This window comes from Mercurialis annua, linkage group LG8 (assembly GCF_937616625.2).
Source record: "Mercurialis annua linkage group LG8, ddMerAnnu1.2, whole genome shotgun sequence".
Classification (NCBI taxonomy): domain Eukaryota; kingdom Viridiplantae; phylum Streptophyta; class Magnoliopsida; order Malpighiales; family Euphorbiaceae; genus Mercurialis; species Mercurialis annua.
In genome coordinates, this window is record NC_065577.1 from 12,828,748 (window position 1) to 12,845,460 (window position 16,713).

General features: G+C 31.5%; 2 protein-coding genes across 2 annotated transcripts; one reads left to right on the top strand and one right to left on the bottom strand.

The window, feature by feature from the left end:
* Positions 1 to 901: 901 nt before the first annotated feature.
* On the bottom strand, positions 902 to 1,919 carry LOC130014936 (B3 domain-containing transcription factor VRN1-like). The gene is made up of 2 exons (XM_056104075.1): positions 1,393 to 1,919; positions 902 to 1,281 (listed from the first exon to the last, which is right to left on the bottom strand). The coding sequence occupies exons 1-2, from the start codon at positions 1,495 to 1,497 to the stop codon at positions 1,045 to 1,047; spliced, it is 342 nt and encodes a 113-aa protein (XP_055960050.1). The 5' UTR covers positions 1,498 to 1,919; the 3' UTR covers positions 902 to 1,044.
* A 7,385-nt stretch (positions 1,920 to 9,304) lies between these two features.
* Positions 9,305 to 15,397, top strand: LOC126660674 (linoleate 13S-lipoxygenase 2-1, chloroplastic-like). The gene is made up of 9 exons (XM_050354281.1): positions 9,305 to 9,731; positions 11,092 to 11,366; positions 12,022 to 12,259; positions 12,626 to 12,949; positions 13,052 to 13,137; positions 13,217 to 13,327; positions 13,718 to 14,019; positions 14,127 to 14,393; positions 14,477 to 15,397. The coding sequence occupies exons 1-9, from the start codon at positions 9,386 to 9,388 to the stop codon at positions 15,234 to 15,236; spliced, it is 2,709 nt and encodes a 902-aa protein (XP_050210238.1). The 5' UTR covers positions 9,305 to 9,385; the 3' UTR covers positions 15,237 to 15,397.
* The last annotated feature ends 1,316 nt before the right edge of the window (positions 15,398 to 16,713 follow it).

Genomic DNA, 16,713 nt, shown 5'->3' on the forward strand with positions numbered 1-16,713 from the left:
ACCAATTTTTCTATAAAAAAGTTTGTTTTCATATTATATGCAAAGATGAGGGGTAAATTAATCCTTTGTCCTTTTTTATTTTTGCCTCTATTATTAAAATATAAAGCAATGAATTCATGTGGAAATAACAATACATATTTGTTAAGGACAAATAAGATTTTCAATCTTTAAATTATTTACTAAATATAGATAGTGATTTATATTTTGGAACAGTAGAGATGATAAAACCGTGTGAATTGAGAATTTTTGGATGATAAAAATCCATAATTTTTAACAAAAAAATTATCATTTGGAAGGATAAAGAGTTAGAGTTGAGAAATTTTTAAATTCTTCATCTTTGAACCCTGCCTCTATTAGATGGAAAAGTTGAGATACTTCATTTTTTATAATAATAAATTTAATTTAATTATTTTATATTTTTATAGATCAATGAATTTTATGTTCAATTAAAATATTTAAATTTATAAATTTTATAGTTTATGAATTTCAAATCCATAAATTTAATAAATTTATAAATTTCAAAACGGTGCCAAAATGTCCTATCAATTAAGAACAAAAGAATATTCGGCCAGAATTATGAAATTCATGGTCAAGCTTTCAATAAATGTCTCGATTTGTGGGGTTTTTGATATTCCTGTGCCTCATAGGCAATAAAAATTCCAGTTGTGTGCCTCTTTGGAATTTAATTCCAAAAAGGTGCCTGGTCCCACGCGTTCCGCATTGTAGGAATGCGGAACACGTGGCGTTCCGCATTCCTACAATGCGGAACGATTTAAGCAGCTGATTAATTGCTTAATCAGCTGCTTAGCAACGTTCCGCATTGTAGGAATGCGGAACGTTGCTTCTCCCCAATGATTGGGGAGCACTTTTGTCTCCCCAATCATTGGGGAGATGCAAATGATTGGGCCAATCATTGCCAAAAAAAATTAATAAATAATTTTTAAAAAAATAATATTAATAAACGATATGAATTAATAACGATTTTAAATTATTATTAACAAATGATATAATTTTAGAAATCGATATAAATTAATAAACGATTTTCTATTGAACCTTCATTAAATAAATAAAAGAAAAAATAAAACACTGAAAGTGGTCGACTAGAAATGACCGATAAGCTATAGAGTAAAAGTTGACAAAGTCTTGCCAACCCTTCTGGAACCAAATCTCACCGTCAGATTTCACTAAATCTAGTTTCCATTTTGCACCACTTGGAACCTTGAGGACTACTGAACTTGGCAGATTGTTTCCGTAGAGTCTGACAAATTTTCTTGGAATATACTGTGCATATACGTAGAAATTTATATGTTCATGGTGAAGTTAGAAAGTCTATCTTCTTCTTATAAGTTATGCAGATCAAAAAATTGATTAAAAAAAGGTAAAAGGACTTACAAGCTTGCCATCACGAAGGGCGTCGTCAAGAATAATCTTGAAAAAACGGGGTATTTTTGATTTGAACATCGGCCTTCCGTCGTCTCTTAAAGGACAAGAATCCATTCGGAAACTCAAAATCAGTTTGTTGTTCTGTAATGAGAGTGAATGAGGTGTGTTTATTTTAGAGACTAAGTTATATATGCAAAACCAAGGCTCAGAGATACAAATTAAGTGACCTACATGCGGTAGTTGGCTCCGGTACCCAGATATTTTCAATTTGTTAAAATTAGTACTTAAATCAAACAAGCATTTAAATCGATTTTTAATATATCGTTTGATAACATTGTATTTAATTTATAGTGTTTATAAAAAAAATTAAATAAAATTTGTTTTTTTTTAAAAGTTCAGCAATGATTGGGCACTAAATGCCCAATCATTGCAGTCCCAATGATTGGGGAGACAAAACTGTCTCCCCAATCATTGGGGAAGCACGTTCCGCATTCCTAGAATGCGGAACGTGCTTAAGCAGCTGATTAACTTTGTTAATCAGCTGCTGCCTGTTGGCAAATAATCGCAAGTGTACGATATCGCTCAAGTAATATAACTTGGAAGACCAAGTATCGATCCCACAGAGACAATGGACTTAATCACTAATTTCAAATATTCTTTAATCGGCTAGCTAGAAAAATCAATAGGGTTTTGTAATCTAACTAAACTAATATAAACTGAAAACAAATAATAAAATATGATTAAAAACAATAAGATTAAAAAGTTCAAGGATTGATAATCCCAAATAAATAAGTAAAATTATGGAATAGGATTTCTTAGTGATTTTATCACGAATCGAGCTATTCTAAAGCACCGAATCCCGCCCTCTCAAGCCTCAAAGATCCGAATAAAATCACAACCTAATTAACTAACCAATTATTAACTCGCTCTCCCGATATTAAAACTGAATTAAATAATCAAATTATAATTATGAAGCAAACTCAACGACTACCTAAATTCCAACCCGCTCTCACGGCGTTTTTCTTTAAGTTCTTAATTATCTATGTCTATTTAATTAACAATCTCTCAATTAGTTAACTAAACACAAACTCATGAACTAAGTAGCTAATTTAATCCAAGCAATAAGATTAATAATTAAGACACGAATTAACACTAATCCATCCAATCCAAGTAATTACCAATTTATAAGTTCATATCAACCCTCGAACAAGGGTTTTAGTTACACATATTAAAACTGAAACAAAACAAGAAGGATGATGAAGAAGAAAGCATAATTAAACAATAAATACCGGAGTTGTCAATTTCGGAAAGAATCGTCTTGATTAAGCTTATAATCTTCAACAATCGTCTTGCAGAAACTAATTATAAACTACTTATAAACTGCTGGAAAAAAAACTAAACTAAAAGCTATTTAATAAAAACTAAATTATAACTACTCTAATCTAATGTCTAATCTATTCTACATCTTAAATTGAGTCTAGTACAAGGTCTTTATATAGTAGGAGAAGTTCTGGAGTCTTCTAATTCGTATTACAAATCAATTTGTAATAGGAATTGTAATTGTAATTTGAGGAGGAATTTCAGTCCAATTCAAAGTCTGCTGCACGCGTAATTTCCTTCTTTCCCGTTCGGGAAACCATAGTCCCGTTCGTGACATGCCCAATTTTAACATGGTTCCCGAACGGGAGCCTTATTCACGTTCGAAAAAACGTAAACCGAAAGCTTTGAGATGTTGATTTCTTCTTGAGTCCCGAACGAGACAAGGCCTTCTCGTTCGAGACTCATGCTCATTCTGCATGGTTCCCGTTCGGGAAACCTTTGTTTCGAACGGGAACAACCTATTTTTGCTCAATCTCGTTCGTGACACTTCAATTTCTTCGTCCGCAAGCTACGCTTTTACTCGTACACGCAATCCACCATAAATTTGCCCCAAATAGTCGTTTTTCACCTAATTTCTACTGAAACACTAACAAACACTATTAAACGTAAAAACGCCAAATAATGTATAAAAACAATACTACACATGATGAAAACCGAGTAAAATCGACCCTAATTATAGGAGTAAAATACTCCTATCAAACCTCCTCACACTTAACCTTTGCTTGTCCTCAAGCAAGAAATAAATCTTACTCTACAAAATATGTTAGAAATCCTTAGCATATAACTTAACAATAAATCAATCAAAGAAATCCCCGACCCTATGAATAATATGAAAAACAACCTTCTAAAACCGACAACTAAATAATGATGCAATCAAATAACAATAATAATTTTATGACATAATTCAATATAACAACGGTTACTAACTCATTAGTACAAGGTCAAATTGAATCACACTTCAAGTTTCACTATCACTCGCGGGACATGGAAAATAATCAATTTCTCACTTAGGCAAATCATAGCACAATTTAGTAAAAACTAAGCTAATGGCATCAATATTTCAACAAGTAGGGTATATAACAAAGAAAGCTCACAATTGAAAACATGAATACTCACCATAAGCTTGCTCATAGTCCCGGACTCCGCTACTTGATTCGGTAATCAACAAAAATCATATGGTCTTTTATGGGGTTGTAATGTGGCTAAGGTAAAGGGTAAGTAAAAATGATAAAATAAAGGCTAATTATCAACTTAATACACTATTTATTACTACTATTAACTTCTAGGTTGATCTAACTCTGCTTTTGCATTTATATGAACTCATAACTTTCTTTTCTTTTTGAATTACGCTCTACTCATTGCTTTTTGCAATCTCAGAATTTTTTTCTTCTTTTTAGCTATTACTTGCAAATTTTTTAACTCTTTTTTTTTCAATCTTTTTCAAGGCGCAACCTTTATCTTTTTAAGCACAATGTAGTTCACTTTTTCTTTTCACTAATCTTGAGTTTCGAATCACCTATATTCATCATAGTCATAACAAATAATATATTAAGTCGACAAGGTAAACAAAAGAGGTAAAGCATAGAACGGTAAAGAGTAAAATACGGTAAAAACAATAAAAAGGTTTAAGGCTCAAATTGGTGTAATCTAAGGGATAAAGGGTAGTCTATTTAAGTGGTCTAAAAGAAAGGTTATACCTAATTGCCATAATCATCTAATTGTTGAAAACTCAATCGTGTAACTTTAAACGGACACCGAGCAAGTTCTAGGAATAAAACACGAAATCAACACTCACAACAAGGAAATTAAGCTCAAAACTCTCAAAAGTGTGTAGTGTTATGCCATGAACTCAATTCCTATAAAAATTATGCTACTTATGCCAAAAGTTTAAAAACGACTATACAAATAACAATCGACATGTCATGAATCCGCATCAAGTTATTCAATTATGTTTCAACGATTTGAACAAGTCTAAATTTTGAATTCACCCTCGTTTAATCGGATTATGTCAACGAATTATTAAGTTATTAAGCAAGCATCACTTATCAATTGTCGAATTAAGAAGTCGCGTTTATACATTCATTGATTTGGGAAAATCTAAAATTGACAAATTTAAAAGATAACACCAAATCAACTAACACTTTTTTTCATAATTGAAAGACAAAGATTTAAAGCGATACAAGGCATTGTAAAAAAACTACGACTATCCTAAAACACCCTAATACAATCTACTAAAGCATGAAAACACAAGAAAAACAAACTAAAAAAAACAAACTAAACCTAAGAAAACATAAATAAACAAACAATAATAAATAAATAAAAATCCTAACTAAACGATATGTTTTTCCCCCATCCTCACACTATTTCATGCAATGTCCTCAGTGTAATGAAATAATAAAAAAAAATTGAAAAACATGAGTGTAAGATGAAAGGAAAATAATACCTCTTGGGATTGCCTCCCAAGTGCGCTTTAGTTAGAGTCTAAAGCTAGACTCTTCGCGTAAGGTTGCTAAAAATACAACCTAACATGAGGAAGCCGTCTTGGTAGCATCTTCTTCCTCTTTTTCCTTGTTGGCTCCTTCAAATAAAACTCGGATGATATAGAGTATGCTTGTACTCTATAGTAGGGAACATGAGGAGTATGAAGCATATTCATATATTTAGTATTATTTCCATCATACTCGGAATCAAACCCTTCTAAGAATGGATCTTTAAAATCAAAGGTTTTATTAAATTCCTTGTAGAGTACCGTAATACCAAATTGCTCTCCACTTTCATTATTTAAGCTCATGGGTGTTGTAACTGGGTGGAAAATCGGAGTTTCAAGTTCGCCATCCTCACACTGTTCTTTTTCGACCTCTACATGTACCTTTATTGGATGATGTCCAACTAAAGCATTGACATATGGAGTTTCAGCCATCTCATCGTCACTATTGATCGGCACATCGTCCATTTGAACCACCTTCGTAACATATGGACTGTCAAGTGATTTTCCGCTTCGAAGCTCAATTACTTTTACTTGCTCTTTTAGATTTGATTCTGTTGTAGATGGTAGACCATCTTGAGCTATATTTTGAATCAAAATAGCCAATTGAGAAATTTGCGTCTCAAGACGGTGGTTGACCGCGGCTTGATTTTGGAAACCGGTTCTCATTTCCTCAATGAATTCGTCAATCTTGCTTCCTTCATCCACATTCCAATTTTGCTGAAAATCCGGTGATTGTTGTGGTTCATTATCAAAGTTGGAATTGAAATCCCATTCGTTTTGATGTGGGTGATAACTTGAATTAAAGTTCAAATTTTCATTGAAGTTCTCCCAAGTATCGTTCCAACCATAAGTTTCACTAGCTTTCCATTGATCACCCATATAGTTGGCATGTCCATTCCAATCTGGATAGAGTACATGACAGTCAGCTCGAGTATGACCAAAATCCCCACAAATTTCACAGTTATACTGAAAATTTTGGTACTGCATATAATTTTGATTCCATGCCATTACTCTTTCCAAAATAGGTACACCAAAAACAAATTGAGGAAAAACCAACAAATATCAAATTTCCTGCACACCCAAAAACAAGAACACCCCACATAAAATTCAATAAACACAAAAAAAAAACAGAAAATAAAAGCTAACACAATCAAAAATATAATACTCTTAATTTATTAAATACGCAATTGTCCCCGGCAACGGCGCCAAAAACTTGTTGGCAAATAATCGCAAGTGTACGATATCGCTCAAGTAATATAACTTGGAAGACCAAGTATCGATCCCACAGAGACAATGGACTTAATCACTAATTTCAAATATTCTTTAATCGGCTAGCTAGAAAAATCAATAGGGTTTTGTAATCTAACTAAACTAATATAAACTGAAAACAAATAATAAAATATGATTAAAAACAATAAGATTAAAAAGTTCAAGGATTGATAATCCCAAATAAATAAGTAAAATTATGGAATAGGATTTCTTAGTGATTTTATCGCGAATCGAGCTATTCTAAAGCACCGAATCCCGCCCTCTCAAGCCTCAAAGATCCGAATAAAATCACAACCTAATTAACTAACCAATTATTAACTCGCTCTCACGATATTAAAACTGAATTAAATAATCAAATTATAATTATGAAGCAAACTCAACGACTACCTAAATTCCAACCCGCTCTCACGGCGTTTTTCTTTAAGTTCTTAATTATCTATGTCTATTTAATTAACAATCTCTCAATTAGTTAACTAAACACAAACTCATGAACTAAGTAGCTAATTTAATCCAAGCAATAAGATTAATAATTAAGACACGAATTAACACTAATCCATCTAATCCAAGTAATTACCAATTTATAAGTTCATATCAACCCTCGAACAAGGGTTTTAGTTACACATATTAAAACTGAAACAAAACAAGAAGGATGATGAAGAAGAAAGCATAATTAAACAATAAATACCGGAGTTGTCAATTTCGGAAAGAATCGTCTTGATTAAGCTTGAAATCTTCAATAATCGTCTTGCAGAAACTAATTATAAACTACTTATAAACTGCTGGAAAAAAAACTAAACTAAAAGCTATTTAATAAAAACTAAATTATAACTACTCTAATCTAATGTCTAATCTATTCTACATCTTAAATTGAGTCTAGTACAAGGTCTTTATATAGTAGGAGAAGTTCTGGAGTCTTCTAATTCGTATTACAAATCAATTTGTAATAGGAATTGTAATTGTAATTTGAGGAGGAATTTCAGTCCAATTCAAAGTCTGCTGCACGCGTAATTTCCTTCTTTCCCGTTCGGGAAACCATAGTCCCGTTCGTGACATGCCCAATTTTAACATGGTTCCCGAACGGGAGCCTTATTCACGTTCGAAAAAACGTAAACCGAAAGCTTTGAGATGTTGATTTCTTCTTGAGTCCCGAACGAGACAAGGCCTTCTCGTTCGAGACTCATGCTCATTCTGCATGGTTCCCGTTCGGGAAACCTTTGTTTCGAACGGGAACAACCTATTTTTGCTCAATCTCGTTCGTGACACTTCAATTTCTTCGTCCGCAAGCTACGCTTTTACTCGTACACGCAATCCACCATAAATTTGCCCCAAATAGTCGTTTTCACCTAATTTCCACTGAAACACTAACAAACACTATTAAACGTAAAAACGCCAAATAATGTATAAAAACAATACTACACATGATGAAAACCGAGTAAAATCGACCCTAATTATAGGAGTAAAATACTCCTATCACTGCCCTTGTTCCGCATTCTAGGAATGCGGAACCCCATCCGTTCCGCATTCCTAGAATGCGGAACGAGTGGGACCAGGCACTCTTTGGGAATTAATTCCGAAAGAGGCACTGAATTGGAAATTTGGGTGCCTTTGAGGCACCCAAATATCAAAAACCCCGATTTGTGAGAGTAATTTCAATGGTTGTTGCAAATCTGATCGAGCATTTATTCAGATCTTGTAAAATATATATAAACGAGAATATATTAATAAAAGTAACATATAATGTTGTTATATTACTTATTTTTACAATAAATTAATTCATAATATAATATAATATATAGGTAAACTAATTTTTTAAATTTATCATTTTGACCATTTTATCAAATATATAAAATATAATATGAACAGTTTTTTTGTTGATGAATATAATATGGACATTATAATCTGTTAATTTTGAGAATTGAAATAAATATAGCCAACTCTCAATTTAAATCTATTTTGGCTATATAATCCCTATGGAAACTCATATAATCATTTTTAAACTGAAAAAAACCAATTATATAAAATAATCATTAATGAAATTTTAATAACATTTAAAAAAATGTGAAGATTAAATACAATATAGAACTTGAATATAATTGTTCCAATTTGCAAAATCAACAGGCCCTGAATGTTCAAATTGTTTTTAAGAAATATTAAAATAAAAAAAATTAAAATTCTAAAGGCTTAATGCCTTAAAAAAATCCCGACCTTTCATCCCCTTGTTAATCCTACATTGACGTTGAAAATTTATCAATTTTACTCCATTTTATATTTTTTCATTTTAATTGTAACCTAAAACATAAAATTGACCTTTATTTATTTGACAAAAATTCAAAAGAATTCTTCAAAAATGGTTAATTTAATATAAAAAGTTAATCTAATACAAAAAAGATCAATTTAGAGAGTTTTTTCCAAATAAAATAAGGTCAATTTTATGTTTTAGGGTACAATTGAAATGAAAAAAAATACAAAATAAGGTAAAATTGATTGATTTGCAACGTCATGATAGGATTGAAAAGGGGATGAAAAGTCAGGGTTTTTTTAAGACATTAGGCCAATTCTAAATATCTAAATATTTTTGTCTAAAATATATAATGATAAATGTCCAACAGTTCTTTATAGAATAATATATTTTTCAAAATAATAAAGATTGAAAATGACCCCACAATAATAAAGATATAGATCAATCAATGAAAGCTAAATAAAAACGTTTACACACAATACTTTTCAAATTGACATATATGTCCCTCATCCTGGTGCTATAAATACATGCATCTCCATTCGATAAAAATACAACCTTCTAGCCTTCTCCTCTTCATTATCATAAACTTCTTAAATTTTTTTAAGTTTTTTTAGAGAAACTTAAAAATGTTAAGTTGTCAAATTCAGAAGCTAAATTCAACAAAAGCCTTCTCTCTTCTTCCACCAAGACCTTTCATCCATGGAGAAAAGGCTGTTTCAGTGCCTACTTTTAAGCAACAAAAATGTAACCCTAAAAAGCAACAGAATAGACGGTTTAGTGTACGTGCCAGTCTTCTTGATAAGGCTATATCAGCAGTAACTAATAAAACTGTCGTTAACGCCACAGTTACCGTTAAGTTAACTGTTGGTGGTCTCATTTCTAGTGTTGGTGTAACTCAGCCTCTTGATCAGTTGACTGATGTTATTGGTAAAAGTCTTCTTTTGGAGCTTGTTAGTGCTGAGCTTGATCCCAGTAAGTATTTACCCCTATGGTCATTTTTTTCATATGCAATTTTTTTTTATATTTATGGTTTTAATCATTTTGTCAAGTATATATTTAAATAATAAAAGTGAAGATGTCAATTTAATGATTATATGATAAGGTTTATAATGATATTTGAATAATTTTGACTTCAACTAATACTAAAATTAACAACACTTTTTATATTTTAAAAGATTCATTACATATAAAATCATGACCTTTGCATTAAGTTTCAAAAATAACTTTACCTTTAAAACGTATCAATTATAGACATTATCTTTTATTTTTTTCAATTTCACCATGAGCATATTTTTTGGTGAAATTTTGCTGACTTGGACAGCCGATGGGTCTGCCACGTGTCATGTCACGTCAGCAAAAATGCCACTAAAAATCGCCGATGTTATTTAAAAAAAAATGAAAGGTGGTGTCTATAATTGACACGTTTCAAATATTATGTTATTTTTAAAATTTGGCGCAAATGTCATGATTTTATGTATAATTAACTCTATTTTAAAACATTAAAAATAATAATGTTTTCTATCTTTTAGGAAAAGATAGAGGATGGACTTTATTTATTTATTTATTTATTTGTATGATAAAATTTTTATGATAGAGAAATTTAAATAATAAAATAATCCCGCAATAATGGACCTTGCATGCTAGGAGACAACGAACATATATATCATAACTACACATGTATTCTCTGTGCAAAAATCACCAAATGTTAGTTTATTGCTTTATGTATACATAGTAGCAGTATTTTAAGAACTAAATCGGGTCGGCCGATTCTAGTTTGATTCTTCTTTAAATATTTTAGTTCTAACAGTTTTGAATAAAAAAAAAAATATGGTTACATTTTTTCTTTAAATTTTTTTGTTCTAACAGTTTTGAATAAAAAATATATGGTTACATTTTTTCGCAGTTATGGAATAATAAACTTTTAACAAAATATAACTATCGATATTTCATTTGTAATATTTTGACAATCCAACCCAATTAATATTTATACAATCCAATCCAACTAACATATTTTTTAAAAAGAGAGACTTATCCATTCATTTATATAAATTTTTGCTTATGTTGTTGTAAATGTTTTTTTTTTTCTCTTTTCGACCTTTTCATGCCATCATACATACCAAGATCAAAACGAACAAATACATACATACTTTGAATTAAAATGAGCAGATAACCATCTGGTTTTAAAACATATTAGTCGAATTAAATATTACAATTAAGATGTTGGTAACTATTTTGTTAAAAGTGGATAGATCAATAACCGTAAATTTTTTAATTCAAAAATGTACCACATAAATAGGTGTATATTTAACCGGTTGAACCGTGGTGTTTACAGAGACCGGACTGGAGAAGGAGACGGTGAAGTCATACGCTCATGTTCAGATAGGAATCCAGAAGATTGGTGAAGTGAAATTAGAAGCAAAATTTACAGTTCCAGAAGATTTTGGTGAGGTTGGAGCTGTACTTATTGAGAATCAACGGTTCAAAGAACTATTCATTGATAACATAGTTCTTGAAGGATTTCCTAAAGGGCCTCTTACCATTTCTTGCAATTCATGGGTTCATTCCAAGCATGATAATCCCACCAAGAGAATTTTTTTCAACAATAAGGTCCTTCTTCACACTTTTTCCAATCTATTTTGTCCTTTTTATAATGGTTAATATAAAGAAAATAAAAAAAATCTAGCAATTATTTGTCTTAGTTTGGCATCATTTTCTTTTATGCAATTTTTCATTCATAACTTATGTATGTGGCAGGATTTAATTACTAGATCTAATTTTATATTGTAATTTTAAATCGATCCAAAAATTTATAATTTTAGGTAAATGGAGCCAAATTTGATTATCTCATCTTGATTTAGATCTATTTGATATGATTTGATTTTTTCTTTTTTAAATCCATTTGATAATAAATAATTAAATGAAATATATTTAATTATGAGATACAAATGTGTTGACCAAAATGGCTCTTATCTTATTACAGAAGGACAAGTAGGGGCAATTTCACCAAATAATTTTTTTAAATATAAATAAAATTGTAATATTGCATCTCGAATCTAATGATTCATGTTTCATGGTCTAGGCTAAAACTTTAATGTATTCACCTCATAAAAGACTGATAAAAAAGTAAGAGCTTTGGGTGCAACAGACTAAATCAAAAACTAGAAGGACTGATTTGACACTTTATTAACTTAGTTAGTCCATAGCTTAAATGTAACACATGAATCTAATATATATGTGTGTGTTGTGATGACTTATGAAACAGTCATATTTACCATCAGAGACACCAGATGGATTGAGGAGGCTAAGGGAAGAAGAATTGGAAAATTTAAGAGGAAATGGACAAGGGGAGAGACAATCATTTGACAGGATTTATGACTATGATACATATAATGATCTTGGTAATCCTGACTATGATTCCGAAACGAAAAGACCTGTTCTTGGTGGTAAAGAACATCCATACCCCCGACGTTGTAGAACAGGGCGCCCCCGCACCAAAACAGGTATTGTCGTATAAGATGATACGTAATTACGTTTCCTTTTAGTAACATATTCTGATTTTACTCGTATATTTGAAAAGAAAAGGTAAAAATAAGATCTTAACCTGGATTACATGGTTGATATGTTAAATTTTTTAAAATGTGAATGGCCTAATCGCTCAAAAATATTCATTTTTTCGACTTTTTCTATTTATATCTCAATCTTTCGAAAACCCTACTTTTAGCCTAGTTTTGATAAAACACATTTCAATTTTAGTAAACTAGACATATTTATTAAGAAAGATAAACTTTTTTGATTTTTTTCGTTTACAGCCCAACCTTATCAAATTTTGACTGTTAAATAGTAATGTTATGTTGATGTTGATGCAGAACCATTATCAGAATCAAGAAGCCTCGACATATATATTCCAAGAGACGAGTCATTTTCTGAACTAAAGCAAGCATCATTTGGCATAAACACAATCAAATCTGTGTTGCATGGACTGGTGCCAATAATAGAGAGTGCACTTGTTGATAAAGAACGTGGATTTCCGTACTTCACGGCTATCGACACATTGTTTAACGAAGGAATCGAATTGCCTAAAGACACCGAAAAACCTTGGTATCTCCAAACACTTTTACCACGAACCGTAAAAGCTGTTAAGGACACCGGAAACGAAATCCTTCTTTTCGAGACTCCTGAGTTGTTTGACAGTATGCTTCTCTCTCACTTATATATGTCCATAACCGAGATTAAAACTTAATTTTTTTATAACCATGTAAAATTTCTTATATATGATTTTTTTAATCTTGCAGGAGACAAATTTTCTTGGTTCAGAGATGAAGAATTTTCACGTCAAACGCTTGCTGGTCTTAACCCAATGGGCATTGAATTAGTTACTGTAAGACTCTCTTAAAGAAATATTTGCTTAAAGAATTAGAAAGTACTCTGCCACTAATTTATTTTTATTCATATCACAGGAATGGCCGCTGAAGAGTAAACTTGACCCTGAAATTTACGGACCAGCTGAGTCTGCAATCACGAAAGAAATAATTGAAAAAGAAATCAGAGGCTTCATGACTGTTGAAGAGGTATTTATACGATACCAAGTTGTCAGATTAAATATTTTTAAGGTCACTGAACTATAAATTTTTAACAAAACGGTCACCGAACTGTAAAAAGTTATAAAATAATTATTGAACTATAAGTTTCTCACAAAACGATTAGAGATTGTTTAAGATAGCATCAATCGAGTTATACCTCGAACGAAATAATTTATTTTAATCTAAAACTAGCATTTCAAATGTTGGCCATTAATAGAAGTGAACAAGTTAGCCAATTCTATTAATTTTTTAAAATTATATATTTTATTAATATTTTAAGAACACTTGTCAACTATAGTATTCCATTTCCTTTATATACTATCACAATATTCAAGACTATTAATAGATTCATGACATTGCTATTGCTGAATTATGTAGGCATTGAAGCAAAAGAGGCTATTTGTATTGGATTACCATGATTTGCTGTTACCATATGTGGGTAAAGTCAGAGAGCTTGAGGGTACAACATTTTATGGCTCTCGCACACTGTTCTTCCTTGTCGATGAGTGTTCATTAAGGCCGGTTGCTATTGAGTTAACACGTCCTAAAATCGATGACAAACCACAATGGAGGCAAGTATTTACACCAGGCTTTGATGCTACAAGTTGTTGGCTATGGAGGCTTGCGAAAGCGCATGTTTTAGCTCATGACTCTGGCATCCACCAGCTTGTCTCGCATTGGTAGGTGTTAGTTAACACTATAACTACGGTCAAGTGATCCTTCAATTTTTTCACATTCTTAGTCCTAACCTATGATGTAAAAACTTTGATTTTTTTTGTTTTCTCAGGTTGAGGACTCATGCTTGTGTAGAGCCATACATAATCGCAGCTAATAGACAACTTAGTGAAATGCACCCAGTTTACAGGCTGCTGAGTCCTCATTTCCGATACACAATGGAAATCAATGCCCTTGCTCGAGGACTACTCATAAATGCAGGTGGAATTATTGAAACTACATTCAATCCTGGCAAGTATTCCATCGAGCTTAGCTCTGCTGCTTATGACAAGCTCTGGCGTTTTGACACCGAAGCATTGCCAGCTGATTTGATTAGAAGGTATTACATTTAATCCAATGGATTAATACTTTAATACTATGTTATGCTTCATGAAAGGTAACTAATTATTTTGATTATTTCAGGGGAATGGCAGTCGAAGATCCAACAGCAAAACATGGTCTGAAGCTAACAATTGAAGATTATCCATTTGCAAATGATGGTTTAGAGCTCTGGGATGCAATTAAGCAGTGGGTCACTGATTATGTGAACTATTACTACCCAGAAGCAAGCAAAGTAAAATCTGACCATGAGCTCCAGGGATTTTGGGAAGAAGTCCGAACCAAAGGTCACGGAGACAAGAAAGACGAACCATGGTGGCCTGTTTTGAACAGCCAAGAAGACCTCATCCATGTTCTAACCACCATTATTTGGGTGACTTCAGGTCATCATGCAGCAGTTAACTTTGGGCAATATGTGTTTGCTGGATACTTTCCCAATAGGCCAACAATGGCTAGAACAAATATGCCAACTGAGGATCCATCAGAGGAGGAATTTGACCTGTTCCTGAAGAAACCAGAGTACACCTTGTTAAAATGTTTCCCATCACAGATTCAAGCAACGAAAGTGATGGCTATTTTGGATGTTCTATCAGGACATTCACCTGAGGAGGAGTACCTTGGAGCTACATTGGAACCATCATGGGAAGCTGATCATGTCATTAAGACTGCATATGAAAGGTTTAGTGCAAGACTGAAGGAATTAGAAGCAGATATTGATGAGAAGAATAATGATTTGAAGAATACAAATCGAAGTGGAGCCGGAGTTGTTCCTTACGAGCTCTTGAAGCCATTCTCTGACCCTGGTGTCACCGGAAGAGGAGTTCCTAATAGCATTTCCATTTAATTTAATAATATGTAACGTTCTCTAAGTGTACAATGCTTCTCTTGTAGGCATTGTTCAGATTTTAAATTTGAATCTTTATATCCTGTTGTAAAATAAAAGATGAAAGTTTATGAATTTCATCTAATATGAACTTTCATATTTAATAAAGTTTTAAATAAATATGTTTGTTGGTATTACAGATAAATAGCATAGAGAATACCAAATTCTTATTCATTGTTTCAAATTGATACCTTATTTTTAAAGTTTCCTATAATAAACTCTATATTTAAACATTGTAAAATTGTTCATGTTTATTCACATAAATTGCTAAAATATTAGTTTCAAATAAAGCAAAATCGAGAGTAAAATTTCACCCAAGCTGTTTTTTTTTTGACAATTAGGCTCTTAATATTTTTAAATGAGGCAAAAAGACTTTTAATTTTCAAAAAGAATATTGAAGTCCTTGTACTTTATTTTTTTGGAGACATAAGCCCTCATATTTTTAATTATTTATGTGATTTGTTTTCAAGCATGAAATTTATTTCTACAATTTAAATACATTAAGGCCCTAAGTCTCCCAAAAAATGGCTTTTTACACAAACAACCTATTTTGCCAACTTTCTAACTTTTATACGGGTCCAAATTTGCATTTTCTAAACTACCATGTGCGGGCTACTTTATTACTTTCATACGGAGTCTATATATTAAACCCTACTAGCATACAAATCATAACCTCATTTATTTTCTCTCTGCTCATCATTCAATTCTCTCTTCCTCTCAGCTCATCTTTCTCTCTTTTCCTCTCAGCTCATCGTTTCCTCTCAGCTCATCGTTTCCCCTCAGCTCCGATTTAAACAAATTAATCTGTCAACATTCATCGTTATTCTACATCAGTTTTCAATTACGAACTGATTCTGATAAACTTCATCAGCTATCTCCATCAATTCGACGTCTTGAACTTCAAATTACAAAGAAGTAAGACCTAGATCTTAATCTGAAAAGAAACAGTTAAATAATTCAAGTTCAGATTTAATTTCTTGCTGTTTACTTTAATTTTGTTAAATTTATAATTTGATTACATTAATCAACAGAATGACATTATTACTAAAATATAAAATATAAAAATAAAAATATAAACATGAAACTGTGTTGATTTTACTTTTCATGTTGATTTTGATTCAGGAATGGATAGTATTACAGTTTTTATTCAATACAATGGTTTTTAGAATAATAAGCTGCAATACACAGACTTTGCTGCTAAAGGGCTTCTAATTCCAACATATTGTAGCATGCAACATTTTAAAGAATTATTAGCCAAACAGCTATAAATAAATGTAGAAGAGACAAACATGCAAATCAAGCATCAGGTATAATAATACTTATAAATTTACAAATACTTGTTAAAATTTATATTGATAGAGTATAATTAGTATAAAATTGATATATTTTGGTTAAACATGTTGCTGACTTTATGTTGATGAATTGTTGATATCTAGTT

Bases quoted from the DNA above. Each gene is read 5' to 3' on its own strand.
- LOC130014936 (XM_056104075.1), bottom strand. From the start codon at position 1,497: ATGGATTCTTGTCCTTTAAGAGACGACGGAAGGCCGATGTTCAAATCA. The intron at 1,282-1,392 runs GTAAGTCCTTTT...GTATATGCACAG, and splicing joins CCCTTCGTGATGGCAAGCTT to TATATTCCAAGAAAATTTGT.
- LOC126660674 (XM_050354281.1), top strand. From the start codon at position 9,386: ATGTTAAGTTGTCAAATTCAGAAGCTAAATTCAACAAAAGCCTTCTCT. The intron at 9,732-11,091 runs GTAAGTATTTAC...TGGTGTTTACAG, and splicing joins TAGTGCTGAGCTTGATCCCA to AGACCGGACTGGAGAAGGAG. The intron at 11,367-12,021 runs GTCCTTCTTCAC...CTTATGAAACAG, and splicing joins GAATTTTTTTCAACAATAAG to TCATATTTACCATCAGAGAC.